The 26,240-nt window shown below is 50.3% G+C and overlaps 11 protein-coding genes across 11 annotated transcripts; 8 read left to right on the top strand and 3 right to left on the bottom strand.

Moving 5' to 3' along the window:
* Positions 1-935: 935 nt before the first annotated feature.
* BU26DRAFT_412027 (uncharacterized protein) lies at positions 936-1,433 on the top strand (the record flags this gene model as incomplete). The annotated part of the gene is made up of 1 exon (XM_033822949.1): positions 936-1,433. A coding segment is annotated over one exon (498 nt), but the record flags the coding sequence as incomplete, so codon positions are not given.
* Positions 1,434-2,922: 1,489 nt separating this feature from the next.
* BU26DRAFT_381896 (transcription factor jumonji) lies at positions 2,923-3,321 on the top strand (the record flags this gene model as incomplete). The annotated part of the gene is made up of 1 exon (XM_033822584.1): positions 2,923-3,321. A coding segment is annotated over one exon (399 nt), but the record flags the coding sequence as incomplete, so codon positions are not given.
* A 2,675-nt stretch (positions 3,322-5,996) lies between these two features.
* On the bottom strand, positions 5,997-6,817 carry BU26DRAFT_440911 (kinase-like protein; the record flags this gene model as incomplete). The annotated part of the gene is made up of 2 exons (XM_033824429.1): positions 5,997-6,234; positions 6,285-6,817. The coding sequence occupies 2 exons, from the start codon at positions 6,815-6,817 to the stop codon at positions 5,997-5,999; spliced, it is 771 nt and encodes a 256-aa protein (XP_033676464.1).
* A 420-nt stretch (positions 6,818-7,237) lies between these two features.
* On the bottom strand, positions 7,238-8,788 carry BU26DRAFT_535378 (uncharacterized protein; the record flags this gene model as incomplete). The annotated part of the gene is made up of 6 exons (XM_033831280.1): positions 7,238-7,338; positions 7,431-8,111; positions 8,161-8,235; positions 8,282-8,473; positions 8,588-8,663; positions 8,717-8,788. 6 exons carry the CDS (start codon positions 8,786-8,788, stop codon positions 7,238-7,240), a joined length of 1,197 nt encoding a protein of 398 aa, XP_033676463.1.
* A 289-nt stretch (positions 8,789-9,077) lies between these two features.
* On the top strand, positions 9,078-10,510 carry BU26DRAFT_556227 (kinase-like protein). The gene is made up of 2 exons (XM_033832368.1): positions 9,078-9,423; positions 9,470-10,510. Exon 2 carries the CDS (start codon positions 9,552-9,554, stop codon positions 10,500-10,502), a length of 951 nt encoding a protein of 316 aa, XP_033676462.1. The 5' UTR covers positions 9,078-9,423; positions 9,470-9,551; the 3' UTR covers positions 10,503-10,510.
* Positions 10,511-10,947: 437 nt separating this feature from the next.
* Positions 10,948-12,105, top strand: BU26DRAFT_586032 (uncharacterized protein; the record flags this gene model as incomplete). The annotated part of the gene is made up of 2 exons (XM_033834647.1): positions 10,948-11,596; positions 11,651-12,105. The coding sequence occupies 2 exons, from the start codon at positions 10,948-10,950 to the stop codon at positions 12,004-12,006; spliced, it is 1,005 nt and encodes a 334-aa protein (XP_033676461.1). The 3' UTR covers positions 12,007-12,105.
* BU26DRAFT_525282 (uncharacterized protein) lies at positions 11,856-13,023 on the top strand. Its single transcript, XM_033830471.1, has one exon. The coding sequence runs from the start codon at positions 12,256-12,258 to the stop codon at positions 12,940-12,942; it is 687 nt and encodes a 228-aa protein (XP_033676460.1). The 5' UTR covers positions 11,856-12,255; the 3' UTR covers positions 12,943-13,023.
* A 1,474-nt stretch (positions 13,024-14,497) lies between these two features.
* BU26DRAFT_511531 (uncharacterized protein) lies at positions 14,498-15,556 on the top strand (the record flags this gene model as incomplete). Its single annotated transcript, XM_033827316.1, has 3 exons — positions 14,498-14,917; positions 14,953-15,324; positions 15,386-15,556. The coding sequence occupies 3 exons, from the start codon at positions 14,498-14,500 to the stop codon at positions 15,554-15,556; spliced, it is 963 nt and encodes a 320-aa protein (XP_033676459.1).
* A 2,328-nt stretch (positions 15,557-17,884) lies between these two features.
* BU26DRAFT_535376 (uncharacterized protein) lies at positions 17,885-18,673 on the top strand (the record flags this gene model as incomplete). The annotated part of the gene is made up of 2 exons (XM_033831279.1): positions 17,885-17,936; positions 17,982-18,673. The coding sequence occupies 2 exons, from the start codon at positions 17,885-17,887 to the stop codon at positions 18,671-18,673; spliced, it is 744 nt and encodes a 247-aa protein (XP_033676458.1).
* Positions 18,674-21,055: 2,382 nt separating this feature from the next.
* BU26DRAFT_535375 (uncharacterized protein) lies at positions 21,056-22,334 on the bottom strand (the record flags this gene model as incomplete). Its single annotated transcript, XM_033831278.1, has 3 exons — positions 21,056-21,235; positions 21,293-21,987; positions 22,043-22,334. The coding sequence occupies 3 exons, from the start codon at positions 22,332-22,334 to the stop codon at positions 21,056-21,058; spliced, it is 1,167 nt and encodes a 388-aa protein (XP_033676457.1).
* Positions 22,335-23,593: 1,259 nt separating this feature from the next.
* BU26DRAFT_178380 (uncharacterized protein) lies at positions 23,594-24,217 on the top strand. The gene is made up of 2 exons (XM_033820362.1): positions 23,594-23,673; positions 23,726-24,217. The coding sequence occupies exon 2, from the start codon at positions 23,752-23,754 to the stop codon at positions 24,097-24,099; it is 348 nt and encodes a 115-aa protein (XP_033676456.1). The 5' UTR covers positions 23,594-23,673; positions 23,726-23,751; the 3' UTR covers positions 24,100-24,217.
* The last annotated feature ends 2,023 nt before the right edge of the window (positions 24,218-26,240 follow it).

Raw genomic sequence — 26,240 nt, 5'->3', positions numbered from 1 at the left:
AGGATTGCACGGTGCAAGCCGCCGATAGACTGTGGCTAGATCCACCTCCGCTCGTACTGGCTGACCAAGGCGTTTGCAGTGCTTACCGGTGACCCATCTGGTAGAAGGTGTGGACTTGCCGTGCTAACTGCCATGCATGTTTGTCAAGGATGTTATTCACATGCTGCTAGCAAGAGGTACCGCAGATTGTGCATTCAGACTTGCAGCATACCATGAATATTGTGAGACAATGCAGCAGATACCGATCTCCGGCTTGCAGTAGCCGATATTACCCCACCCGGCGGCTTGCGGGAAGAGTCGCACTTCCAGCTACTTCAAGGGATGAGTTGTCGCTGTGGCCCTACTCCAATTTTCCCACCCTCAATTGTCATTAGGGTATAATCTCTATTTCTCACAAAATGGATTCCTTCGGGCGACCCCAACTGATAGAGTCGTCCGTCTTTGAGTACACGCATGCCTTAATCGTCGTCCTCTGCTATGTCGCAGTGTTGGTATACAGAGTCTGCGTATCTCAAGCACAAGTCAATCTACATGGGAGACGACGAAAACGGCTGGTTGCTATTACCATTATGATTGCCTCAAGCCATCTCGCAGAAGCAGTGTACTACGCCATTCGTCCCGCCCCATCAGTCCCTCAACCGACCATGTTCCACGCTATCAGTACGGCAATCGTGTGGACGGCCATGGCCCTCACGCTGCTCTCGAAGGAGCCGTGTTTGTTCGCATACGTTGGTGCCTTCGCCTCAGATGGCCTATTTCAAGTGGTTCTCTTCGTTTTGTTCAGGCGTTGGCACAGCATAAGAGTTGGCATATTTGCTGCGTCAGCATCGTACGTTTGGCACATCTCCCGTCTTTCCCGCGAGCAAGGCATTGTGGACCCGGAGACATTGCCACTTATTACGAATTCTAGTCCCGGACAAGATCAAATCAACACTTGGCCCGCCTTCAAGAAGTTCATCCTTCCCTGCCTTCGTCCTCGGGATGATCGCAAGTTCACATTTTGCGTCACCGTTAGATTTACCATCCTATTAGGAGGACGTTTCATAAACCTGGCAATACCCCGACAACTAGGCATTATTACGGACAGAATTGTCCCTCAGTCAGGTATTATGCCGTGGAAAGACATTGCTACGCTAGCTGGCTACTATTTACTTGATGGCGTATTGGATTGGGTTGATTCCTGCGCGAGCGCTTATATGCAATCCTCCGCTTATTTTCGGATCTCGTCGGTAGCCTTCTCACACGTCATGAGACTATCCACGGACTTTCATACCCGCGAAAATTCAGCCAATATCAACAAATCGATCGAACAAGCCCAATCGCTCGCTACTATAGTCGACGAGATTCTCTTCGGCCTTGTTCCAACGCTTTTGGACATTGCCGTTGCACTTGTGTATTTCGTGCCCAGGTTTGGTGCGTACATGGCTTTGCTAGTTGTCAGCTTCATACTATTCTACGGGCTCGTTGGATGCCTTGGCATAGAATGGGCCAGACCTAAGCGCACTCAATGGGGAGAAAACATTTCTCATCACAGTGGCTCCAAAATCTTGACGGCGGTGAGACGATAGCGCCTTATTGCGTATTCTTAGCTGCGAGACGTGTAGTTGGCCGTGCAAACTGTCGTTGTGAGCGCGGCTTTGCTGACTCATGAGCCGCCGACCAATCAGCAGCTCCGTGCTGTCACGGAAAGCGGTGGCACCCAAATCTGCGACAGCAAAACAACGCTGATTGGCCTTCGCGGACGGCCATGTGCTTGGCGTCCCATCCACATATTAGTGCTCTGGTCATCCCTCAGAAATTCACAATCTGCCATTCTTCAATATGTCCCTTGTCGTCGCCGACCTCAACGAATTGAAGAACCGAGCCGAAAATTTAGTCACCGAAATTTCTGAAGCGCTCTCATATTTGCTCTCGTATTCTCCCAACGCCATCCCGAATGTGCCTCCTGTCAGCAGGAAGAACAATGTTCGAAGGAAAAGAACGTACGACGAAAAGCAGATGCGCGACGAGCTCTTCACCCGTTTTTCGGTCCTGAAGGGTATCGTGGATAATGTAGTAGAGAGCCTGCGGCCAAGCGGAAATGATAACGGCGCCTGTTCTAGCCCGACGACCGCGCCAGACCCGACGACCGCGCCAGAAGCAACGAGCGCGCCAGACCCGACGAGCGCGTTAGATCCGACGAGCGCGCCAGAACCGACGAATGCGTCAGAACCGACGACCGCGCCAGACCCGACGACCGCGCCAGACCCGACGAGCGCGTTAGATCCGACGAGCGCGCCAGAACCGATGACCGTGCTAGATCCAACGAGCGCATCAGACTCGACGAGCGCGCCAGACCAGACGAGCGCGCCAGACCCGACTGTACCGAATCCGACAATACAGGAACCGCCCACACAAGATCCGCCCGCGCGAGAACCGCCCACCCAAGAACCGCCTACACAAGATCCGCCTACACAAGAACCATCCTTGCAGTTCGAGTGCGAGGCTAGTGATCTAGGAAAGAACATGACGTCTGTCATTGGCCACGCAATTGACACGTTAGGCAAAGCACGCGTAACCAAAGAAGGCCATCTTCTATGTAAAGTGCAATCATTACCCCAGACTGACTGGGCACGGCTACAGCAAAGGGCTAAGCCACGGGATGGTCAAATCCACGGGTTCTGCTTTGAAAAGGGAGATCGCCCAGGCGTCGCACACTCGCGCATAGCGGCAAGCACGCAATTCACGCAATTCACGCAATTCTCCCTCCCAAACTTCTCCACCTGCGAGACTTATGAATGCGCCGATCCCGAGCAGGGCTTCCAGCATATAGTTGACAACCCTCCCACCAAACCCCTAGGGTATTACGTCGGTGTTCCGTTCCACTCTCTCCCGTATACCGACCTCGTACATCCTGGCGAAAGGTTACAAAATCGTGGTGCGAGGGAGCTTCCGGGTATCAACACTGCCTATTGGTACATCAGTACTTGTTACGGCACGCCTGCCAACCTGCATATCGAGGACGGCAAAACAGGGTCTGTTAACCTCCTGGTTAAAGGCGCCCCAAAAGATTGGTTGTTTATCCTCCCAGGCAGTAAAGATAAATTAGAGAATGCTCTCAGGGAGGAATTTTCCTCTACCAAGCCTTGCTCTCAGTTCGCTCGGCATTTGGACATCTTACTCGCTCCAAGTTGGCTTCGTCAAAGGCGCATTCCATTCTCCGTGGTACGACAATATCCGGGAGAGATGATAGTCACCTTCCAAGATGCGTATCACCAAGTCATGAATTGTGGGCCAAATTTTGCAGTGGCTATCAATTTTGAGTTGGGTCAGTGGCCAGAGATACCGGAGAACTACCACTGGTGTCAGAAGGGCGTGACGCGCTGTGGTGAATACGCCTTAACAGGGCGCGAATTTCAGCTCACCAAGGAAATTACTTCGTCCATGTCTGCACTAGGCCTCCGACCTAAAATCGAGCGAAAGAAGCAAGAGATTGTACAGGTAGACGACGGATTGACAGACGACATACATAAACCACTCACTTTCTTACCCTTCGAAAAGCCAGACGCATTGGAGGACATTAAGACCCTCGTCAACCACGCCAAAGAGAAGCTCCGACCTGAACTGATAGGGTGCCAAACTGTTAACGAAGTAGCGACAATGGTGGAGCAATTCCTCCCAGGTAACTGGGTAAATGATTGTTTCTTACGCTTGCTTTTGGAAATTATTGGGAAAAGCCAGGGCTTCTATGTTGTCGAATCCCTCAACCTCTCACTATGGGCGCCGCAAGAGGAGCAAGTGCAGAAGGATCTCCAAAAGGGCTCTCGCGGACTGGTCTTCCCTTTCCATGTCAACTTTACAGCACCGTCCTCACCTTCGGCTCCTCTAAATCACTGGGTTGTTGGCATCTTCGATCGTCCTTCGATGAGCTTCGTTACCTTTGGGATAGAGGATGTCGAACTTGCAAAAAGATGGGTATTAGCTTTGGAAAAAGGTGTTGGGGAAGGGCACAAGATTGCACTTGTAGATCGAAAGGTCAGTAGCTCTGTAACCCCCCTTTCCCGAGCTAATCCAAGGTAGCCGCCCTCTAATCTCGACAATGGTTCTTGCGCTCTCGTGTGCTGCCTAGCGCTTGAATGGCACTTAGGACAGCACCCGTCTGAGGAGGAGCCCACCAGCCTTCGCAGTCGTTATCTACGTATACTTCTTCGCGCTGTGATGAGCTCAGATTACCACAGAGAACTTGTTGGCAACGCTATCAGCAACACCCTGCATTATCTTGACCCAGAATCGTCTCTTCAAGAATTTGACTCAGACGACGCAAGCCTACCTGTTCCGTTAAGCGACGAGGAAGCATTGCATCGGGATCTGGAACTTCTCGCTGACGCAGAGACAATCAAGACACTCAAATCAGCACTCGCAGACACGCACTGGCCATTACCACTCGCGAAGAAGGCGCGGATCCTCCAGATGATAATGCAATGCTCGTATGATGCCTTGGACCCTATCCAGTCTAGTTTAGACCCAGTAGATCCAGTCGGTATTATGAACGCTGATGAGCCTTGCGGGGATGCGAAGCCGACTATAGACCAGCTTCTCCAAAAGCTGGAAAATAACAAACGCAATTACCAACTTCCGGCTATCAAGGAGCGGACGCTTTACCTACAGATCGCCGTGACATTCAAGGAGGAGGTGGAGCAAGAAAAACGAACAATGCGTCAGGAGCAGACGCTGCGGAAGCGGTTGCGATCTCAAGGGCAGCAGCCCTCCCAGGGGCCCGTCGGACACGGAACATCACCCAAGACGAGGGTATTGAATCGGCTCGCCAACATATCTGAAGCGCGAAAACGTCTAACTCAGTATGTACAGCTTGGCAACAACCTACACTTCCTATCAAGTCGATTGTGCCCGGCGATACTGCTTTCATTTCCTGCGGACACTACGTTGGCCTGCGACTTCCAACTTCCTCTACCGTGGGCAGGAAAGAGGAACGGGCTGCAAATCCTCGCAAAGCGTCTCGATCCGAAATCGTACGTTGGCCCCTAGAGCTTCTCACGCAGCTGACAAGGTACAATAGGTACGACAGTTTAGATGGCTGCGATAAGGAGTACTTTGTAAAGTGGTTTCCTTTAGTCAGACTAGACCTGAAGAATCTCGACGGACTCGATTATCGGGTATTCAGCAAGCTTACAGATAAGCTGTCAGCGTTGGATCGCGCAAGCATAACGAATCAGATACGGAAAATAACCTCCAAGAGGCCCAAGGAACAGCTAAAAAGAGCGGGGAAGAAACAGAAGCGTTGAGACTCGATGTTCGCAGCACGTTCGCTGAGGGGGATAGTTGATTAGGAAAGGATGACAGTGTCAGTTGCCAGAGAAGATCTCCGCTCTTCTCTTGCCGTTAGATCGTCGTTTCTAGCTTGCATATACCGTGTATACAAACTCCTACATAATTCAGCTACTAACTTCTATGCGGCGTTGCCTATAAACCGGTTCGGTCCATGTTCAAAAGTTAATCAGTAAAAATGTCCATCGACCCACCCTTGGCAACGCTAGCCCTACTTACAATGTATATATTAAGTGCTTAAATCTCCCAAATAGCCATTGTTCCTTCTACAACTTTCACCTCATATAGGTGCTCCAGTTAAACTTTGCTCGTTCACTTCGGCCTCCTAACGCAATTGTGCCACATACATACTTTTCCCATTACACACAGAACTCCGCACCATCTTCTATCGAAATACGCTTATCGACAACATGTGCGAAGTCCTGATTACAAAGACACGATATCAAAAGTGCACGAATACGCCAAAACACACAGGCGAGGACGAGGTCGACAATGTGCAGCACAATCCTCCTTGCCCTCAACCTTGGACGAAAAAGGCACAGGGGCTCCGTACTGACCGTATGAGCAACTGTCCATTCTGCTCTGCAACTAGCAACGGCGCTTAAGTTCGTTTGGTAAGGGCATTGACAGGTCTTAGCGACACATTCGCTAACGAGACATAGATACGGCTATTAAGTTTGCTCCTCTAACGCTACAAGGTCTCTCAAGCACTCGGCAGCACTTTGATAAACTTGAAACCAGCATTTGTAGATGATCTCACCGGCTATAACGGTATTCGTAGCGGGGAACTCAGCACGCTCGTAACGTCCACGAATCTCTTCCTCGTCATCAAAGCTATCCAGCTCGGGAAAAGGCTCGTGTCCAGTTATGATCTCGTAGAAGGTGGAACCAAGGGCAAAGATATCCGATCTGTTGGGAATTATTAGTATAGTAGAAGAAGATTATTGCTGGCTTCGAACCTTTCGGTATCCTGACCAATAGGACGGGGCAGGCATGACTTAACGGGCTCTAGTGCGGAGCCGTCAAGGATCGTTGATCCAGTAGATGGATCGTTAAGACGTCCTTGAAAATCCGAGAGCTTAACGTCGAGATTACCATCTAGTAGAAGGTTGTCGGTCGAGATATTACAGTGAATGATAAACTTCGAGTGAGCGTACTTGATGGCTTCGGCCGTTTGTCGACACCAGATAATTCTCTGCCTCGCTGAAAGCGCCATCACCGACTCCAGGGCGCCTCTAACAGTTCCATTCGGTGCGAATTCGAGTTTGAGACCGCGGTCATCGAGACCAAAGCACGTAAGAATTCTAGGATAGCTCCCAAGAATACTGTATATTTTCCATTCAGCAACAATATACTCCCAATCTCTTCCCTGGACGTGCGGGTATTTGAGCACCGTGCGATCGTCCAGAAAGCCTATGTAACAAGAGCCCCCAAGTGCACAAGGCGCCTTTACTCCTTCAGGAGCGTGGTAATGGACCCTTCTGGAGAACATTGAGCGAAATGTCGGCGTTTACGGCGGGCGGGGGAGGGCGAAGACGCTTTCGGCGGGCATGAGCAATGAGCAGGCAAGCGCAGTCCGCTTTGATTTTGCGGGGAGGTGATGCTATGCAATTCGAGAGCTCGTTGGTGCGGGACGTTGTTACGGATGAATTGGTGCGGACGTGCGGTGCGGGCGGAGGCGCGACCCCACCAGGCGCCGGCGTACCGCGCGGATCTGTGGAGCCGAGGAGCAGTCCGGCCAGCCTCCTTGCGGCACCCCAGCGTGCCCAGCTCTCGCGTCAAGCAAAAAGTGGGGCAGTGGGGCCCGAGCGCCGGAGCCGCGGGGGATAGGAGAGGAAACTAATAGCCGCGCGTCTCGCATTCGAAGCGCTTCCCATCCACCGCTCAATGTGAAGAGTACTATATCCTGACCTTATAAATATCTCGACCTCAGCTGGCTAAGTGTGCTCATACGGCCATGCTGGATATTGCTGAGTAACGCTTCTTCAAGAGCTGACTGGCTTATACCTGCGTCTAGGTCCGTGATTGTCAGCATTATCTAGAATATTGAGGCGCACTTGCTGAAGATGTGCAAAAGACGATGATAGGAAACATTCAGCGCATACCGTCTATATCACTGAAGCTACTGCCTATGCTTGGTGTACCTTCACTTCCATCTTTCCTTGACTTGACTCCAGCTTTTCGAGGACTGAGCTTCGCTAGCTCAGCCCTATGTGTTGGACTCAACGGGCCAGGACTCATAGAGGTCCCCTTCGGTGCGTCGCTCGCGGAGCTCGTCACCGATGAACTAGCGTCTACTCCTGATATAGGCCCACGCCTATCCTGTCCTCCTCTAGATGCTGAAGCCGCATGAGCTACTATTCCCACACTTGTAGCGCCTTTGTCTGCCCTCGAGGCATTTGCAAACGGCAGTAGATTGTTCGTCCCGCGATCCGGCTCATCCCCTTCATCCACTCCATCAGGATCAGGAAGGAGCTCCCGTGGCCGCTGGCTTCGAAATCGGGGTGGGCGCTTGAACAGTTGGCTTCGGGTTGCAAGGTTATCGGTCTCTGAGTCCGATGGGGACGAGCAGCTTGAAGACGACGGAAGGGGAGCTGATGAATCCACATGGATAGACTTCTGCATGTCCCCTGTCGCTGGCCAGTCGGGGCCAAGTTGTTCTACTTGTTTTGGGATTTCCATATTTCGCCGAGCTCGCGGTGGCGGGTTCCGAACAGGTGCTTGCTGGGTATGTGCTCTGGATTGGGTGATCGTGTTGGTTGAGGGTGTCCGTGAGAGAGGCGGGGCTAAATATACTTAATACTCATGTCAGATACGATGGACGACGTCGCTTACCGGGTGTGCTTGTTTCTCCTCGGGGTAAGGGACTCTCCCTGGGCAGTAAAGATAAGGCAGATGGCGCTCTGGAGGCTACCTTGGATTAAAAGGGTGCTTGGAAGTAGTGACCTGGACTAACCTCCTGATCCTCCACTCCCAACCCTTCTCATTGCAATACCAGCCATGGGTGCGTGCGTACTCCCAGGATTGAACGTCGCAGGCGAGCTGGTACCGCCGACTTTCTTCATTTGAGCACGAACATGGTCCAAGTGCCGTTCATATAACCACGCCGCTTGCTGGAGAATAAAAGCTGGAGGCACGTTGAAATTGCCTGCACTAACTCTTTCATCAGTCTTTGCAGCCCTTAAGGCGCGAACAGCTCGTACAGCTCAACCCCTGTTGCAAATCAATGTGGGCCTCGTTTCCCGGGCAGAACAATACTTACAGTTAAGATCGCTTGTTTTAGATGACTTGGAAATCACTTTCCAAAGAGATCGATCTTTTGCACTGTCCCAGGAAGCCTACGGCGTCTGGTTCAGCGTCCAACGGGCAAAGCGGGGTGGGACGATATTACCTGTTGAGGGTCCACGAAATCGCCTCGACGGAAAGGCACCCGTATTAGGGTTGTAAACTGGATACTGGACATCTCGGCTCTGACAGTTTATTAGACGTAGAGAGTCCGCAGACAGCTGGGGGTAAGTGTCGCGCGAATTTGGGAGTGGGGGAAGTTGAATCTGGATTAGCGAGCATGTGCCAAGAGCCAAGGTGTTTGGCGTGAGTAAGTCCACGTGGCCGTCCGCCTATCACTCTGCGCGTAAATGGCTTCCTGTATCATCGCCTTTTGTTTGCGCAGAGGGTACTATATTCTATTAAAGAAATAATAGTTCTAGTTAGCGCTAAAGGCTACGCGATATAATTACACTGTAATTTAATTTCTGTAAGCCTAGCTGATCCTGTGGCTGGTAAGCCTGTGGCTGCGCGGGAATCAGCGCACGTGCCGGATAACGCTCGTATCAGCAATCGAAGCGCTGACTGATCCTCACGATGAAGCCGCACGACGCTCCAGCACAGCGACGACCGCCGTCTCCACCACCCCAGAGTGTATCGGAATCCATCCGGTACCAGCTTACGATACCGTTACAAGTGCGACGAGCTGCCGGCAGCACGCCCGCGTTGTCGCTCTCCGCACGCCTGGCTGCGACCGCTCCTCTCTCGAACGCGGCCGCTTTCTTGGGCTTATCCAAGGAGATCTCTGACATTGTTCGATCGTCTGAGTGCAATGTCTGCCACACCCAAATTGCAAGGAATCGTTAGCTGAATTTTATAGAGAAAACCCACGACGGCAAACACCACGACTGTACCGCATCGCTCGACACGAAGTCCATATAGCATCCGCTTGCGACTCCTGGATGCCTATATGCGCTTTGACGCCCTCTGTATACTCTTATTACACCTTCCTCAGCTCTTGCCGTGTGCGGGACTTGCTCTCTAGGGACATGGCCAGCGCTGAGAGCCCTCACATTGAATCGCGATTGAGAAAACAAGCACTCCGGCTTCTCACGTTGACAGTCACCAAGCTAGCAACCCAGAGATGCCTTAGAAAGCTCTTTACACACTCCGGCGGTGCCATATTCTATCTCAACTTCTGTATCAAATTTGGAGACTCTGTGACCCTCGCGGAAGCAAACGCACTTCGATTCATCGCAAAGCACACCTCCATTCCTGTACCAAGAGTTTACCATGCCTTCACACACCAGGGCAGGACTTATCTACTTATGGAAAGGATTCGTGGCGAGACTATAGCAAAGAGGTGGCATTCGCTTTCGGACACGTCAAAGTCGTTGGTTTTCAGCCAGCTCAAACGGATGATCGAAGAACTCCGGTCTATACCTTCCCAGGTTAGCAGCGTCTCCAATTTGGAGGGTGGTCCAATTTACGATTGTCGGCTTCCTCGGACATCTTCCTGGGGACCTTTCGGCACCTTATCCGACTTCCACTTGGCACTTAGGAATGATGTGACTCTTGAATCCCTCAAAGCACAAAGTCACAATTTACTAAGTCCCGCTGCTATTTCCGATATAACAAGACTCGTCGTGTTCCATGAGTCTGTGATACGTCCACCAGTCCTCACGCACGGTGATTTGAGCAGCTTTAATATACTTCTCCGCGACGACAAAGTAGTCGGTATTATTGACTGGGAAACTGCGGGGTGGCTACCTTATTATTGGGAGTACACAACGGCATGGCATGCCAATCCCCAAAACTACTTCTGGCAGAAAGAAGTGGGCAACTTTTTAGAGCCACAGGAAGAAGAATTGAGTATGGAGAGAATTAGGCGTACGTACTTTGGGGAAATATAATTGCCTCTATCGTTTCCTTTAAGTGATCAATTCTTTTCCCTCCATTGCGTCCCACGTCGGTACCCTGCCTTGATCAAACTGCCCTTGTCCGTCGAACCGATGTTCAGCGGCCTTCTTCGCAACGTACCACATGGCAGTATTCCTCACATACGTCTACTTAGTATGTGCCGATCTGTGAAGGAGCAATATTGACAAGAGAGAAGATTGCTAGCTGTCTATGTGGCTGTGATGAAACCTCATGCAACACTTCAAGCCACTAAGGAATTTATGCCGTTGGTGTTCTGGGAGCCTCGAACGTTACGCACAGCCACAGCTGTAAATGCGAGGCCGCTGGAAAATACAATATATATACCGTGGGGGACATTATTTACGCATCTTCACCATACCTCGAACCCGATTGTCTCACAGCACCTTCAAACATCGATCTTTACTTCCTAACCTTGCAATGCCATCTACTCTTCACCCGAACCCCCACCTACCTCTCAAGAGGGCCTTTACCAGCAAAATCCCCAGCCCGCTTTCTAAAGACGACGAACTCACCCAGGAGATGCCTCGCAGTCATATTGATTTCCCAGTCTTCGGCGACGAAGAGTCTCCAACCGAGCCTAACACTCCATCTGAATGCAGCATCCCTGACACGCAGGCCCCTGAATCACAACTGTCCGCTCAGCCAGAACAAGATGAGAAGCTCGACGAAGATGATGTCAATCCAGAACGAAGTCTTGATTCCGAAGAACCTGGAGAGATAGGTGAAGAGGAGCAGAACAGCGATAAAGTGAAAGCCGCCATGGTTCAGCAACTCTTTGACATGGAGGAAAATGATAAGGGGAGCGAGGACAGCATGATTCCTGCTCCAATGGATGGTGACGTCGAATTCGACTCAGATGATGAGACGGCAGTTGAGTTCGCCGACGACGACTCGGAATTGGACTTGGGAGGCGAGCTTCCAGATAACCGCGCTCCCTTGGTGGATGCCGTTGCTGGACCACCCAAGACTCCACCCAAGACCGCGACACGCAACAAGCCCGCTCCTCCCAAACGAGATGAGACTGAGCTCTCCCCTGGTATAGAGGACTCACAGCCCAGCGCTCAAGGTTAGTAACCCTTAACCACAATGATCCCCAACCCAATACTGAGTCAAGATACAGATGCACAAGACCACTGCAAGAATGACCACCCCACCACCCACCCCACCACCCAGCCACAGCCACAGCCACAGCCACAGCCACAGCCACAGCCTCGCCAAGCCTCCTGCCCTATTTTTCTCTTCATAATCCCATCGCCGCCCACACCCACCTGCTCACCTGCCTGCATCCTTTGTCTTCACTCACCTCTCACCTCTCCCTCGTCTTCATCACACTCGCCTCTCGCCTCCCATCTCCCATCTCCCATACCCAACGACAATTCCTCCATGTTCGGTGCGCGAGGGCCTGGGTTGGCACGGGCTCATAGATCCCCACTGCGGTACGGTTGTTCTGTGCTGCGGACCGCGAAAGAGTCGTGAAGAGTCGCAGGATATCATGCGATTGGCTAATTATATTTAGCGTCGCTTGGCGGGTGCAGCGCAGGCAGGCATTGTTTCATCCCTTCCGAGTGGGATATAAACAGGCTGAGGGGCCATCTCTCCGTTTCCCTCTCTCCGCCCCCATTTAGCATCACGTGCTTTTCCTGCTTCACCTCCATTCCACTCTTCAGCGTCAGGACCTTGGTCAACAATCTCGTTAAGCGATAGACCTCAAGAATCCGTATAAACATGGCGTCGAAGCCGCAGACTACCAGGACGTTGGGTGCCACCACCTTCACCAAGGCTATCAAACCGGGGCCGGTATTCAACAATTACGGTGTGGATGTTAGCAAAAAGTGGGCTCAAGAACGTATACAAAACGAAGTTACTGCACTACAGTTCATCGCGGCGAACACGACGATCCCAGTTCCCAGATTCCTCGACACGGGGATCGGGGAAAATGGCCCGTACCTGACGGTACAGCGTGTCGATGGCATCGAGCTCACCAACGTCGCGAAAGAATGCCGTCATCAGACTGTAAATTGCACGGCCTGCCAAGCCATAGCGAACCAGAATACCACCACCTTCATTAAGACCATAGTGCTCCCGCAGCTCGCCGCGCTCAAATCCAATCAGTCTGGGCTCAATGGATTGGTCATCCCCCCCCCTTGGGTGACTGAGGAGGACAGAAGGGCGACTTGGCCGTCGAAGATGTCTGCAACAGCAGAATTTGAGTTCTGGCATGGCGATCTGGGAGGCCATAACATCATGTGCGATAGGGACACGTTGCAGGTCATCTGTCTATTTGACTGGGAAAATGCAGGTTACTATCCTCCGGAATTTAAACTATGGTCCGTTGACTGGCCCGGGTTTGATGCCCTGTTCACAGATAAGAACAGACTTGCGAAGCTCATACGCCTCCTCGAGCCGTACTAAGCTTCTCTATAGCCGTAGAATGTATTCAGGTCAGAATGTATCTATAATGTCATAAAGAAAGATAGATACATTGCATTTTCGGTTCCGATATTCCATTCTCATTCTTGACATCTCAAAACCTTCTTCCATTTGTCGTGGCAGATAGCCATCCTGACCAAAGAGCTGACTTGACGGCGGGACAGCCTTAGACCATGCCGGTACGGTGGATGATTAACGAAGGGATTTATTGCAGTTGGTGCATTTATGCTGCGAAGCATTCTGAACTGTATAGCTGCAGTGCGGGCACTTTGCTTTCTTGCAGTTGCAGGTCGAGTCGGTGCATGCGTCTCGGATAGCCTTGTCGCAGCTGGTGCATTTGTAAGTCGATTCACCCTGATCAGAGTCGCAGTGAGTGCACAGAGGCATGGCTGAGGATGATGTAGGGTTTGGAAAGATGGTCCGATGCGGGAGTAGTTTGGTTGGACTTGGGTGATTGTGAAGGATGTATTTCACTGAGTTGTGGAATGAAACAGTTGGATGAAGAATGTCGGCGGCTTCTTATACTCAGGGGGACATGGTGATAACGTCCTCTGCTTATCAAGACAACGATGCGCAAATATCTGCCGTGATGAACTCATGAACTTCGTGCAGTTCCTCTGCATATTCAGTTCAGTCTTACATTGCATGTGCATGCAGTTGGATGCCTTTCGAACGCGTCCTCTCATCGATGAAGACTTTCTCGGACGAGTGTGCTCAGTCAATCCAATCATTCGCTATCAGGGGGTTCATGATAGCTCTGTGGTGGTGTTGACGATTTAGCAGCCCTTTTCATAACTGGTGCCCGCTTCCTCCACGTCACTGCTGCCCCAACTGATATTACAGGAAGGATTTATCAGAAGCTTCACGTATGCATGTTGAAACAAGCACGATCGGCTATAAGAGTCTTTCGTACGAGAAGTCGTGATTGGTCAGGCCAAGCAGAGGAGGTCAAACTAGCTAATATAGAGGATTCTATGAGGAGAGAATCCCGCTCTTTATGCAATGCATGATGCGCCTGCATGCGCCTCCTGACCCAGAGTGCTGGATTTCTCACCTGAGGATTTGCACCTGCCGACATTGCGGGCTACTGGATGTCTAGTCGAACAGAGATTGAGCATGGCAGCAAGTGGGTTAAAGCCTAATCAGCTCGAACCGCCGAGGAGACAGACTCCGGCCCGCTAAGGAAAGCACCACCTCTTCGTCCCTTCCGTCCATAGAAGGTGAGCATGACTGCAAAGAAGGGGCGGAAGAATTTGACACAATCCCATCACTGGCTCAAGCGGTGGTGCAAAAATGTTTAAAAGAGTGACTAGCGGTTGTTCATTAGGTACTAGACCCTTCGTCGCCATTGTTGAAGTAGGCAATTGAGGAATACATCATGTGGGTTGAGGTGTATTGTATTAAGTGTATATAGCTCCGAGAAATCGAAGAAATCTCTGTGGCGCCAGTGACGCTAGTACCCGATTAGGAAGCTTGGCGATTGTACTCCAACAGCCATTGCCCGTCTCCCTTACGGCAGCATCCCCTCAGCACCCCGATGCCTCTCGTCGCAAAGCCCTCGTCCCGCGCAAAGCCGTCTCAGTCCAAGAAGCGGCGCCTCCGAGCAGCGGCCCTCGAGTCGTCCCCCTCGGCGGGAAACCGTACCGCACTAGTCCTAGTCTGGTCCACAACATACCCTTCATCGGCGGCTAGCGCATCCACCTCCGAGCAGCCGACGACCATAATCCCAACGACCTTATACGTAAGGGTGCGCTTGGAGCGGATGGCTTTGACCACAAGGCCATCGCCTAGGGAACCAAAGCCAGGCATCTCGATATTCTCATACGGTCATGACGTGCGAGCCCATCGGCACCGGCCTCGTCCAAGGCTCCACGCGAGCTCCGCTCCGAGATGGTTAGCTACGCTCCCATGCCGACCGACAAGCCACACATCTTCCGAGGACGACTTGCTCCGGGAGGTGCGCCGCCTTGCCCTCTGATATCACCTGGGCAGTTGGCCGTCTATGATGGCACTACGACGGGCACGGGAGACGGCGAAGGAATAGGCAGCATACGCAGCAGCTACGACGATGTGCACAAGCAGCTGCTTAGGCACTGCTCGTTCTTCGCAGAGCGCAGCCCGCACAGCATTGACTTCCTGCTCGAGCACGTCACCTACGCGGAGATGAGGAGCTTGATCGAGAGCTGTTCCCCTTCCTTCGCTTCCCCTCCGCCGAGCCCTATGCAGCTGGACATGGGCCCTGCGACGACGACCCCGCCGACCTCAACCGCCCCTCTCGCCCGACTTTCGAGCTTTCGTCCAGGTCAGGTTGGTCGGCGAGCCGATCGAGTTTCCCGGCTCGGGCACCGTCGCCGTCTCCTTCCGGTGCGTCAGCGACGACTTCCACGTCAACGAGCGCGTGAATCTCGTGTGACTCCATCGGCAGCCGTCACGCTTCTTCGTTTTCAAGAAGGACCAGGAAGACACCAAGGGGCGTCCAGAGCCCGTGTACGTCGCCGGCAGCGTCCGCGGCGCAGACCTAGACCGGCTGTGCCACACCCCCGACAGGTGGCAGGATGACTACCATAATACAATGCAGTTGTGGCTCACTCGCTAGGCGGGCGGCGAGTACCTTGGGGGTTGCCAGGTGTCCAGAGAGTGGCAGCGGTGTGGTTGACCATTACCGGTGCCGGGCAGACAACCACGGCGGACATGGCAACTGAGATGACCAGACGACCGGCCAACCTCGCGCCGTGGTCTCCGGTGCAGCGAGGATACTTCGAGAAACGCCTTTTAAGCCTCCTCTCCCGCGCCAGCTCCATGAGCCCCCCTGACTCCTTCATCCCTGGTAATCCAGCATGTGTCCCTCTTTCTTTCGCCGATCTGCTGTTGCGTGTCGGGCACTCTCTTAATGTGCGGCTCTCATTGCCGGAATAATCGTGGCGTGTTTTCATTTGCAACCAGGAACCCCGACATAGGCCCTAGCTCCTCCTTCAGCACGTCGTCGACGTATTTGCGGTGTTCGGTTGTCATCGGGCTCCTTGTTGAGGACCGCTCTGAGAAGGGATATAACACGTTCGAGGTCGAAGTCGTCGGCGTTGTCGTAAGTTTTAACAAATCTCCCAGGAGATTCGTGCCGCCACGGCTTGAGGGTAGATGACGAGAGGTAGGAAGAGATTGCAGAGCGGAGAGAAGAGCGACTAATAGATCCTGGGTTTCTGTGTGCGCGTTAGATGTGCACCAGGCCTCAGACTATCGGCTTAGGGTGCAAAAAGCAGTGGAAGATTTGTCAGGTTAATGGGCAATGGAGATTGTGCACAGAATGTAAAGATCACCCTGGGCCGGATGGAACTGAACCGAATGGGTGGATTCGAGAAAACGCGGCAAACCACCCACTCTAAGAGCCCACACAACGAAGCCACTCTATAAGGTGAATGGTGAATCAAGGATCCAGATGACAAACGCCCAGCGTTCTTGATAGGACGACGCTACGAATTCCATTCGCCGTTATGTGTTTCGATTTCTCCGTGTCTCCCCCATATGTTGGCCAGGTTGCGTCCAACACGCCAGGTAGAAGGCTCCTTTGAGTCGAATGATGCCATCAATGCCATCGAACCTGACTTGCTTCTCTAACACTCAGAGTTCTACCCGTGTCGCCGCACGATGACCCGCCTTGAATGAGCCGACTGGTTGTTTCGTCCAGGTCTCGCGTGTCGCGCTAGTTAAGAACCTCGAGCTATCGGGTGTGCGGAATAGGTCTTCGTGGAAGAGGCCTTAACCTCTTGTAGGGGGGAAGCAGCTACGTGGAATGAAGGCGAGGGCGAGAAGCGCGACAGGATAGGTTTTGTTGATCGAAGGAGCTTAGAGGGCTTGACCTTGATGCCGGAGAACACGGCCGTGGTCTTGATGAAGACGTCGGTTATGTGGCTGACACACTTACTTCCGTATAGAGATTCGAAGGGCGATGCGTCGTGCGAGTAGGAGAGGGTGTAATCGGCTTTTCGGTCAAGGGCGCGTCGCGGACGTATCCGGCAAGGAGCGCGAGAGGAACTCGAAGTTGATGTTCTGGGATTGCCTGCCAAATTAAGCGCGTTAGCTTGCCAGTGCTTCAAGTAGGTCGGGTGGGGTAGAAGTACACGCTCTGAACATAGAGTTTGCCCTTGGCGTATAGCCGGAGCGCCAGCCTGACTATCGACCTGACCACATCGTCGCACCACGCATTCTCGTCGCCGCTCCCCGTCTGGCAATAGAACGCTGTCCTGGATATTTTCTTCACCTTCCTTAGTGTATATTTTAACTCAGCACGTACGGCGGGGTCGAGGTTGGGGCTAGAGAGGTTGCGCGTGGCGGTCTTGCTAAAGGCGGCAGGCTTAAGTCTTTGGAAGCCAATGTGTATCGGCTTTGATTGCTTTCTGTGATATGTTAGCCGGCTTGGGCGGTAGAAGGCTGCATGAAATACGGACCTCGAGCCACCCTAGGTATCTAGCCTTGGTCCAGCCATCACCCGCGCAGGTCCAGATTCTACCCTGTCCAGCGGTTCTGTTGTGATTGGAGGCGATGCAACTCACTCTCGGTGCCGCAATCGTCTCGCGCGATGGGCTATTTCCGCGCCGTGGTGTTGAGGCGCCTACGCGACTACCGGGCGGGCTGAAGGTGTTGGAATTGCCCAAGGTGAGCGGACATGGCTGTGAGCTGGTGCTGGTGTACGGCTGCGGGCTCGGAGCTGGCGCGCTTGCGCTTCAGCGGCCAGTGTTCTTCGTCGGCGGGCGGTGTCGGCGGGAGCTGTTCGAGCCAGGAGGAAACTCGTGTCGTCTTTTCGGTGAATTATAAGCGCTAGCCTTGGAGCACGGTCCATTTTGCCAAGTAATCAGACGCCAAGTTTTCACCGACCGCCTCCTCACCGTCCATCACGAGTCCCAAGTTCTCAAACATAACCGTACAGCTCATGCCTGCCCGCATGAATCGCGAAGCTGCGGCCGTAGTGCAAAATTACTTTGGTGCGTAGGCGCTGCGAGAAGCGACACCAGATTAACGTTTCACAGCCGCCGCCGCTATACCAATCACACCACCGTCCTCTTCCGGAGGTGTTTATCACTGCAACATCGAATATCATGGACAACTGTACTCATTATCCTGGACCGGAGATCCACAGTACCCAGACCTATCGAGTTTTCCATCCATTTTGGCAGGCGAGCTGTGTCTTGTAAAGCAAAGCCCCAAAATGCTCGATTTAAAGAGACGCTCTGCCTTTGTAGCTGCTGGTGCCCACGCCTCAGTTCGCCGCCTTCCGTCATCGGCTTTCCCAATGGTCAAGCTAGCGCATCCGGACGAGTTCTCAGCGGCTCTCATTCGACGTGAATACGAAATGATCAAACGGCTTTCGCAACTAGCTCTACCCGTTCCAGACATATTCGAGGCCCCGATCTTCGAGAATAGCAGGATTTGTGGCTACCGAATGGAGGAACTCCATAACATAAGCTATGAAGAGATGCAGAACCTTTCGAGGGAAATTAGAATGGCAGTCGCAGAGCTTCATCAAGCTGGCTACTCCCACGGAGATTTGAGTCCAAGCAATGTAATGAAGAATAATCACGGGCGCATTATTCTCATCGACGTTAGCTTCAGTGGGCGGCTAGATGAGCAAATCCCTTCGTGGTTTCCGACCTGGGTTTACGACGGTGCTACGTTTAGGAAAGACTGTGATCTAAAACGGTTGGAAAATTACTGGGCATGAGCAAGTTCTTCGACATTCGCAAACGCGGCAGCCAAAGGCAGTCAAGCGAAAACAGGGGAGTCTGGTCTCATGTGAAGCAAATGGCTTGTTCTTCTCGAACAAACGAAAGCAGGGCATCGATGGCGCTGAGAAGAGCCCGCTGCATCAGGATTGCGAGATTGTGAAAGGAGAGTTTGACGCACCTGAGTGCGGAAACGTCCGGGAGATTCGGCCTCGGGCGCTGTTCCAAATCGTGGCCTCTCATCCGATGTGCCTTTTCTGCATAGGGAATGAAGAGTTCTCGTACGAGCGGAGGATGCGCTGTATTCCACGAAAGGACGTCCTGAAGAAGCATGTGGAGACGCATTTCCGACTCGCTGAGCTTCAATCGGAATTCCAATGCCGCCATCCTAGTTGTTCTGACAGATTGGTGGGTATGATGCATTTCAAGAGACATGCGCTTGACGTTCACGGAGTGCCTCACTGATACCCTCCGCATTTGCCTCCGCCGGTGCAACGGAGAGTATTATCACGCTTGAATACACGGATGGAGACGGAGAGTGGGCACTGCTAGGACATTGTAAAAGAGTTGGACTGGGCGTATGCCCTGACAGCACCAGGCGTTCTTGCCACTAAACTAGGTACAATGATCCCCAAGGGTCCATGACGACCTGTCTCAACTTTCAACCATCCTTGACAACGAGTGGCGTGCCAGGATCTTCTTCTCGATAGGCTTTCCAGCAGGTTGTTGCCCGACCAGCGACACAAGCCACTCGCTTTATGACCCTGTCAATGACGAGGCGCTCTTTGCCGTTCTTACATCGTCTACGTGTTTGCGGTGCTCGGTCGAGTTCGCGAAGCTGCCCGTGTTGATCGAAAGGGGCGTTTGTTGGAAGGACGGGATAGGGCGGAGTGGAGGCGTTGGTTCGGTGACGGCGTCATAAACTGCGTTCCAAATTACGTTGTCAGGCTCTTTGCGAAGGATGGCTTGTAGGAGAGGAAGTATTCGTTCGACATCAAAGTCATCGGCATTGATTGCGGTCATAAGTCTTGACAGGTTTTCGAGCAGATTCTTCCCGCCGCGGCTCGAAGGTAGGTGGGTCGGCAGTGGTACTGGTTCTGTTCACCCAAGAGCGCTTGTTCTCCCAATAGTTCGTACTCTCTTTCACCATGACCTCCTCGGCACATGCAAAAACCATCCTAATTCTGTATGCTGGTCGAGCAGCTTGTCTCGCATCGCTTGGCATGCTTCGAACTTGTCGGCTTCGCCTTCGATCGCGCGCAGAGAAGCTCGGAACGCCTCGCTATTCGCGGGAGTGAACTCGGCGTGGAGAACATGGTCGCTGCAAGCAGATTAGCACCGGAAGACATGTTTACGGCGGCTTCTACTTTTGAATTGCGGGCGCTAGATTGCGCAGCATGTAGGAGACTGGCGGCAGCGGATGCTCAACGTATAGATGCAATGATAGGACGGGGAGAATCTCGCTCGTATGCAGACCTGACAAGCTTGACGAAAAGTGGCCAATGGATAAAATGGCAATCGCCGTTGGCGTCGCATAATCCTGCTGAAGCCTACCTAATCTGGCATGCAACCCACACTGAATGGGAGACAACTACCGATGATAGCTTGTTTTGCATCTCCGCTGGCGTCGCTGCACAGTCGTGGTCGAGCATCCCTGAAAACGAACAGAGAACATTACGCAATGCGTCCAATGCGCACACAGCTTGTCCTACGCTCGCCACATGGCAAAAGCACAGGCCATAGGATCGATCGTTCCGCCAGACTGGAAGACACACCCGCGCAGATCTGCTTTCATCATCATCTTGCATCAAAACACCATCGGCCAACTATCACAACTTTAATGATCGGGCACCATCGGCGGCCCTCTTTCACCGCAATCTTCAGCCCGATGCTAAAGTCGCGAATTGAGGATGCCTAAGTCGAAATCTTTAGAGTACAGATAGAGGTTATAGAGGATAGCAATACTTCTAAATGATACTATACAATTATGCGCAGTATGGATATCTGTTGTGGTATTGCGTTTTGAGAGTTCGCCGTCGACGCGACGGTGAGCGTGGCCGGTTCCCTTGTGAAAAACGCTATACTTAGGAGAATATCCTAACCGTCCATTGATGTGGCGTTGTCCATGGCTGGTTTGTCTTGGCTAGTGAAGCGCCTGGATGGTGTTACAGAAACTTGCATGTTCACTTCGAAAGATCTATATTCGCCTTCACTGTAGCTCATTAGATACTAAAGTGTGACTGACTCTTCATTTTTAGGCAATTGCAAGGTTCTGGAATCCTCCTATCACATCATACGACATCTCGAAAACTACATTCGTGCCTGCTGGACGATAGCATTACTTGCAATGTATGGTACTGTGACATCGACCTTTGGCCACCTTAATCCAACTCTTCGTGATCCTGGAAGGGCCAATGTTCGTCTAACTCCTTCCGCTCGTCCTCCGTCTCCGCAGCTTCCAGCATTTGCTGTTTGATATATCGTTCTTTCTCCCTCGCCTCTTCGTAGGATTCCGTCGGCACCCATCCGTCAATGTTGACTCCAATGAAGTCGCGCAATTGCTGCATTTGTGCATCCGCAATCTTCTGCTTTGCGTCGATATTGAGGCAGTTTGTGACATCTGCGTCAGGATATTTGACGGGAAAGTTAGCTTCTTTCATTGCTGAAGTAGCAATATCGGGCCAGTAAGTCGATGTTTGTACTAGTTCCGCTTTGAGTGATGTGTTGTCGCCTTCCCACGGTCTGCCAGCAGTGTCATAGAGTCGGTTTCGTACAATGAGGTCATGTTTTCCCATTGCATGAAAATGGGGCTTGTTGTTAGTACTGGTAAATCCCAGGTAGAAATAGTGGAGCTGTCGTCGGCGATAGAGCTCCAACTCATTTGCCTTCTCGCTCTCCTCCAAGAAGTCGAAATTCGTAGGCAGCTCTGGACGTCGGAAATTCTCCGAGTCGTCATCTCCATAGTTTTGAAAATGCTTGGGAATCTTGGCTTGCAGGAACATCGGAAGTATGGTGCTGTGTTGCCAGTCGATCACTCCAGTAATATCGCCAGATTCAGAGACGAAGATGTTGTTAGGTGAGAGATCTGGGTGACGGATCGTTGGTTGACATAACTCCGGATTTTCGGGAATAATGTGTGGAGCAACCTTGAGGTAATCCCTTAAGCTGTCTACTTGCACCTGCGGGTCGACTTCTTGATGACCGTAGAATTCTCTATAGAGCGGTTCACGGGGGAAACGTTCCTTGCCGAACTTTTGCAACCAGGCCAATTCTCTATGACCAACTGCCTCCAACAGCTCCTTGGGCGTTTCCCCTACATCCTTCCAGTTAATCAAGGGCGAACAGAATACGGAGTAAGGGTTTCTTACAAGGTCCTCGATTGACGGCCAGTTCGTCTCGCCTTTGATACCACCAAAGGAATTCAGTGGAAGGCCCAATGCAAAACCTATCCGTTTTGCCACGATTGACAGCCAAGGGCAGGTCAATTGTAGTGGTTCGGGTACCCACAGAGTCTTTAAAGTATATGCTGCCACTGGCAGGAAATCGTATCGCAAATAGCATCCTCTCTATGTCGACAATCTTCTCCACGACAGCCATTCTCTCTTTTGCCGTCATCGTATACCAAGTATGTTCCAATTCCTTACCCTGAACCTTTTCCATGATGATATATTCAGACCGGACTAGATTGTCCGTCGATGAACTCCAGTCGAAGACCTTCGGGATTGGAACACCATGCAGACGTAGATATTCCATTGTAGCGACCTCGCTGACAATACCATATTCTCGAGGTACTGTGGAAGGGTATGGAAGTCGCACAATCACATTCATCCTATCTTGAAATGTCGCTTCAAAGACACGGTATGAACCACCTTCAGCAATTTTTGCGAAGGTAGTGATGTCATCAGTGGAACGACCGACAGACTTGGCAACAGCCTGACAGAGCTCATGGATGTCAAAATGACGTCGCCTTTCAGAGAGACGCAAACGCTCGTTGTACCTGCGGTGGTTTCGACCTGTCAATTCAAGTACGGAAATGTCAAGGTTCATTAGCTACTTACAACCATCTACCAGATGTGTAATTATAGAACGTATGTTCTGGATCGCTGATACTCGATGACACCTTGCCGGCTTGTAGTGTTTCTCTCGTCGAATACAGTGCCATTTGCCGAGCGGTGGATAGTTCCTGCCGTAGGCCAAAGCAGGCGTGTGAAAGAGAGCGAGGCTTCAGGATATCGAAACAAAATCTCCTCATGCTAGGGGTGGTTGGTCTTCTATCCGGGATTTGGGTCCTGACAGATGACGACGAAATGTGAGGTGATGTGTTCTTCTCGGCCCCGAAACTGGAGAGTCGCCAAGACTAGTGCACGGGCGCGGCCCGACAGCCAATCAGCAGACGACTGCACGCGCCAAAAAATCAAACCCTTGACACGCTCATCACCCGGACTATGAAGCGCCGGTTTGGATCCAAATCCGCAGAATTTCGCTGAAATCGTAGCTTTGTTGGTGCGCAAGCACAGACTACAGTTTCAACAGCGAAGCATGTCATTACCTCGATTCTCCGCGCGCTGCTTGCGATCCACCGCAACATCTCCCAGCCGCCTCGGAAACGCGCGCGTGTTTCTGTACAGCCTTGATCACTGGTCGGACACATCCAACAAGTACTGCGCCTCATCCTGGAGTTTCAACTTTTTTAATGGAAAGATAGACGATTGGATAGCTGCCCAGGTGGTGATTAGTATAGACGCTGATCGCTCTGGCGTCACGCGAGGCGCCTAGGCTACCTAGGTAGCAAATCATCAAGGGGGCCGTTGGAATATGCTACTGAATTTACCAGTCTCGAACCTTCAGTGCGATTGAATGTGTATAAATAGCTGCCAATTCCCTTCCATACATCTGAATACCCTTTATCCTATCCTTCAATCGCTACTCGATCACATCCCTTATCCTGTTTTATCCTTTCACTCGCTACTCGGACAACGCTCTTAACTTCAATGTAAGCATCCATGGCTGCGTCATGTTGTCCCACAATATCTGACATATCATGGGAAAACAGTCACTTCCGAGACAAGCTATAGCCATGAACAAAGTGTTCAGCAAAGCCGATGGTATGCTCGCGGAAGCAGCGAAAAAGTTCACCAGCGTTTCGGTGAACCGTGGCAAGACCGCCTTTCCAAAGGCACCAAAAGATCTCGAGAATTTAGGTATCCGTTGGGATTTTGATGGGGAGGTGACCCAGGGTGAACAAGTCTACAACAAGTTCCAGATTCAGCCAAATGCTGGAAAGGTCCCATCATCAATCAAAGATTGGCGCGAAAAGAATGGCGGAACGCATGCTGTGATGGGCACCATGTATGTGAAGAAAGGTGGCAGCAAAGGCGATGTGCAGGAAGCCTTCGAAAAATTCAAGAAAGAGTTCAAGGATTAGTGCTCTCCACTATGGTACGATCCCCGACAATGATTGAATTCAGCTAATAACCACGAGGGCAGATCAACACTTTCGTAGATTCCGACCGGGCATATATCAATTGCTGGAAGCGTAGGGTACCAGGAAGCATGTAAGATTGAGATCATCGAATTTAGGCTATCTTCAAACCATGTCGTCACATAAGCTCTGAGCCGGATTCGGTTGTCCGTAATATACCAATAGTCATTGTTACTGTTCACAGATCCTTGGTGTCCAGCTTCAAGGTGTGAGGTATCTGAAGTCTGGATTGGTATTTCGAGGTCACGATGCACAGTTGTTGGCGTGCTGACATGCGAGCATGACGAACAAGTCCGCTTCCTCTTGCATATCGATTTTTTGAGCACCTAGGCAGCTTCTACAAGATAATGACCACATCGAGGTACCCCATGTAACGGGCTGAATCCTAGGTCACATCACTAGGCTGTTAGCCTGGTCGCTTCTCTAGCAACACGTGGGTCGCGCGCTAACCTAAACAAAGCAGACGCCCTAACGCTCGAGAAGTAACATGCCCTATTACGTTAGACGCTATAGTGAATATGTGCTCCAGGCACTACTAATACTAGAGTAAGTAAGTAATAATATAGATTATAGTAATACTACTTTCTCTATATCTTCTTATTATATAGATCTTAAACCTACTTAATATCTATAGCTAAGAACTATACTTAAAATATTAACGTAGACGTTAAAGTTATAACATTTCTAGAACTTACTAATAATCTTCTTATTATAAGCTATTCTCTTAGCTAAGACTAAGACTTACTTATATAAGAAAAGGTAAAGAGTATACTTTAGGCTAGAATCTTTAGTAATAAAGAGGTAAATATAATAATACTATAAATTATAAGTTATAGTAGTAATTTAATAGATAAAATAATAACTATAAGAAGTTATAAAGAGTAAGCTTCTTCTAGTTATATATATATACTATCTTAGCTAGATTAGGTATCTAGACCTAGCTCTTGCAAATCTCTTAAATCTAGGTCTAATTTATAGATTAGACTCTAATCTTTTTAATTCTTCTAATCTATATTACGTAACTCTAATAACTTTTATAATTCTATACGTAATCTCTTATTCTATAACTTTAGACTTAGCCTACTATTTTCTCTATTCTAGCTAGCTAACTCTATTATTAATCTATAATTATAATACCTCTCTCTTCTTCTAAAGTATTATTCTAAAGCTCTATCTTATTTCTAGGTATAGTATTTTATTATTCTATACTATTTCTATATAAGAGTAGTACTATCTATAGTTCTATAGTATTATATTCTCTCTTCTTTTTCTATTCTTACTATACTACCTACTTATACTAAGTCTTTAATAGTTTACTACTACTACTATACTAACCTTATTCTACGCATAGACGTAGATATATCTAATAACCTCTATAGTATATATTATTTCTATAACCTATATTATATTATTAAGGTATTCTCTAGCTATTATTCTAAGTATCTAGTAAAGAACTAGCCTTATAATAAGGTGCTAGATTAGAAAGAGATAGAGAAGCTAAATTAGCTAGTAGCTAATTTACATTCTTAGTAGTCTAAGGCTAGTCTTAAGGCGAAGCGCCTTACTAAGATTTAGTAGGTAGAGTTAGTTCGTCTTTATATAGAGCTAGATCGCCTATACTCTTAGAAGGCGTCTCTAGGCAAATTCTAGTAGTCTGTAAATACGCGTAGTAAGCGCTTACAAAAGTAGCTAGAGCTAGTATAGCGTTATTATAACACACTACTTTTAAAGAACCTAGCTAATATTAAGAAGTTAAACTAGTTAGAGTATAAGATATAGTAATCTCTACTACTATAACCTTCTATTTCTCTAGTTAATCTCTTCTAGTTGTTTAACTAGAGTTACCTAGAAATTTCTAGTTTCTAGTTCTCTAGCGTTAGTAGTAGTACTACTAATAAAACTTCTTAAGTTTTTTAGAGTAGTTTCTAAGGTTTCTTAGAGGTTTCTAAGTGTCTTCTTCTAGTAGATATTCTTTCTATCTTACTTAGTATTTCTATTAACCTTATATATACTTCTTATCTAGTATTTTTTTTAATCTTAAAGTTCTAGTCTAGTTCTATCTTAGTTTATTTATTAAGTAGCGC

The sequence above is a fragment of the Trematosphaeria pertusa genome (genome assembly GCF_010094035.1).
Source record: "Trematosphaeria pertusa strain CBS 122368 unplaced genomic scaffold BU26scaffold_24, whole genome shotgun sequence".
Classification (NCBI taxonomy): Eukaryota; Fungi; Ascomycota; class Dothideomycetes; order Pleosporales; family Trematosphaeriaceae; genus Trematosphaeria; species Trematosphaeria pertusa.
The sequence above is the reverse complement of the archived record's forward strand: the minus strand, read 5'-3'. Positions and strand labels throughout refer to the sequence as shown.

Excerpts from the sequence above, each read along its gene's own strand:
- BU26DRAFT_556227 (XM_033832368.1), top strand. The coding sequence starts at position 9,552 with ATGCCTATATGCGCTTTGACGCCCTCTGTATACTCTTATTACACCTTC.
- BU26DRAFT_525282 (XM_033830471.1), top strand. The coding sequence starts at position 12,256 with ATGGCGTCGAAGCCGCAGACTACCAGGACGTTGGGTGCCACCACCTTC.
- BU26DRAFT_178380 (XM_033820362.1), top strand. The coding sequence starts at position 23,752 with ATGAACAAAGTGTTCAGCAAAGCCGATGGTATGCTCGCGGAAGCAGCG.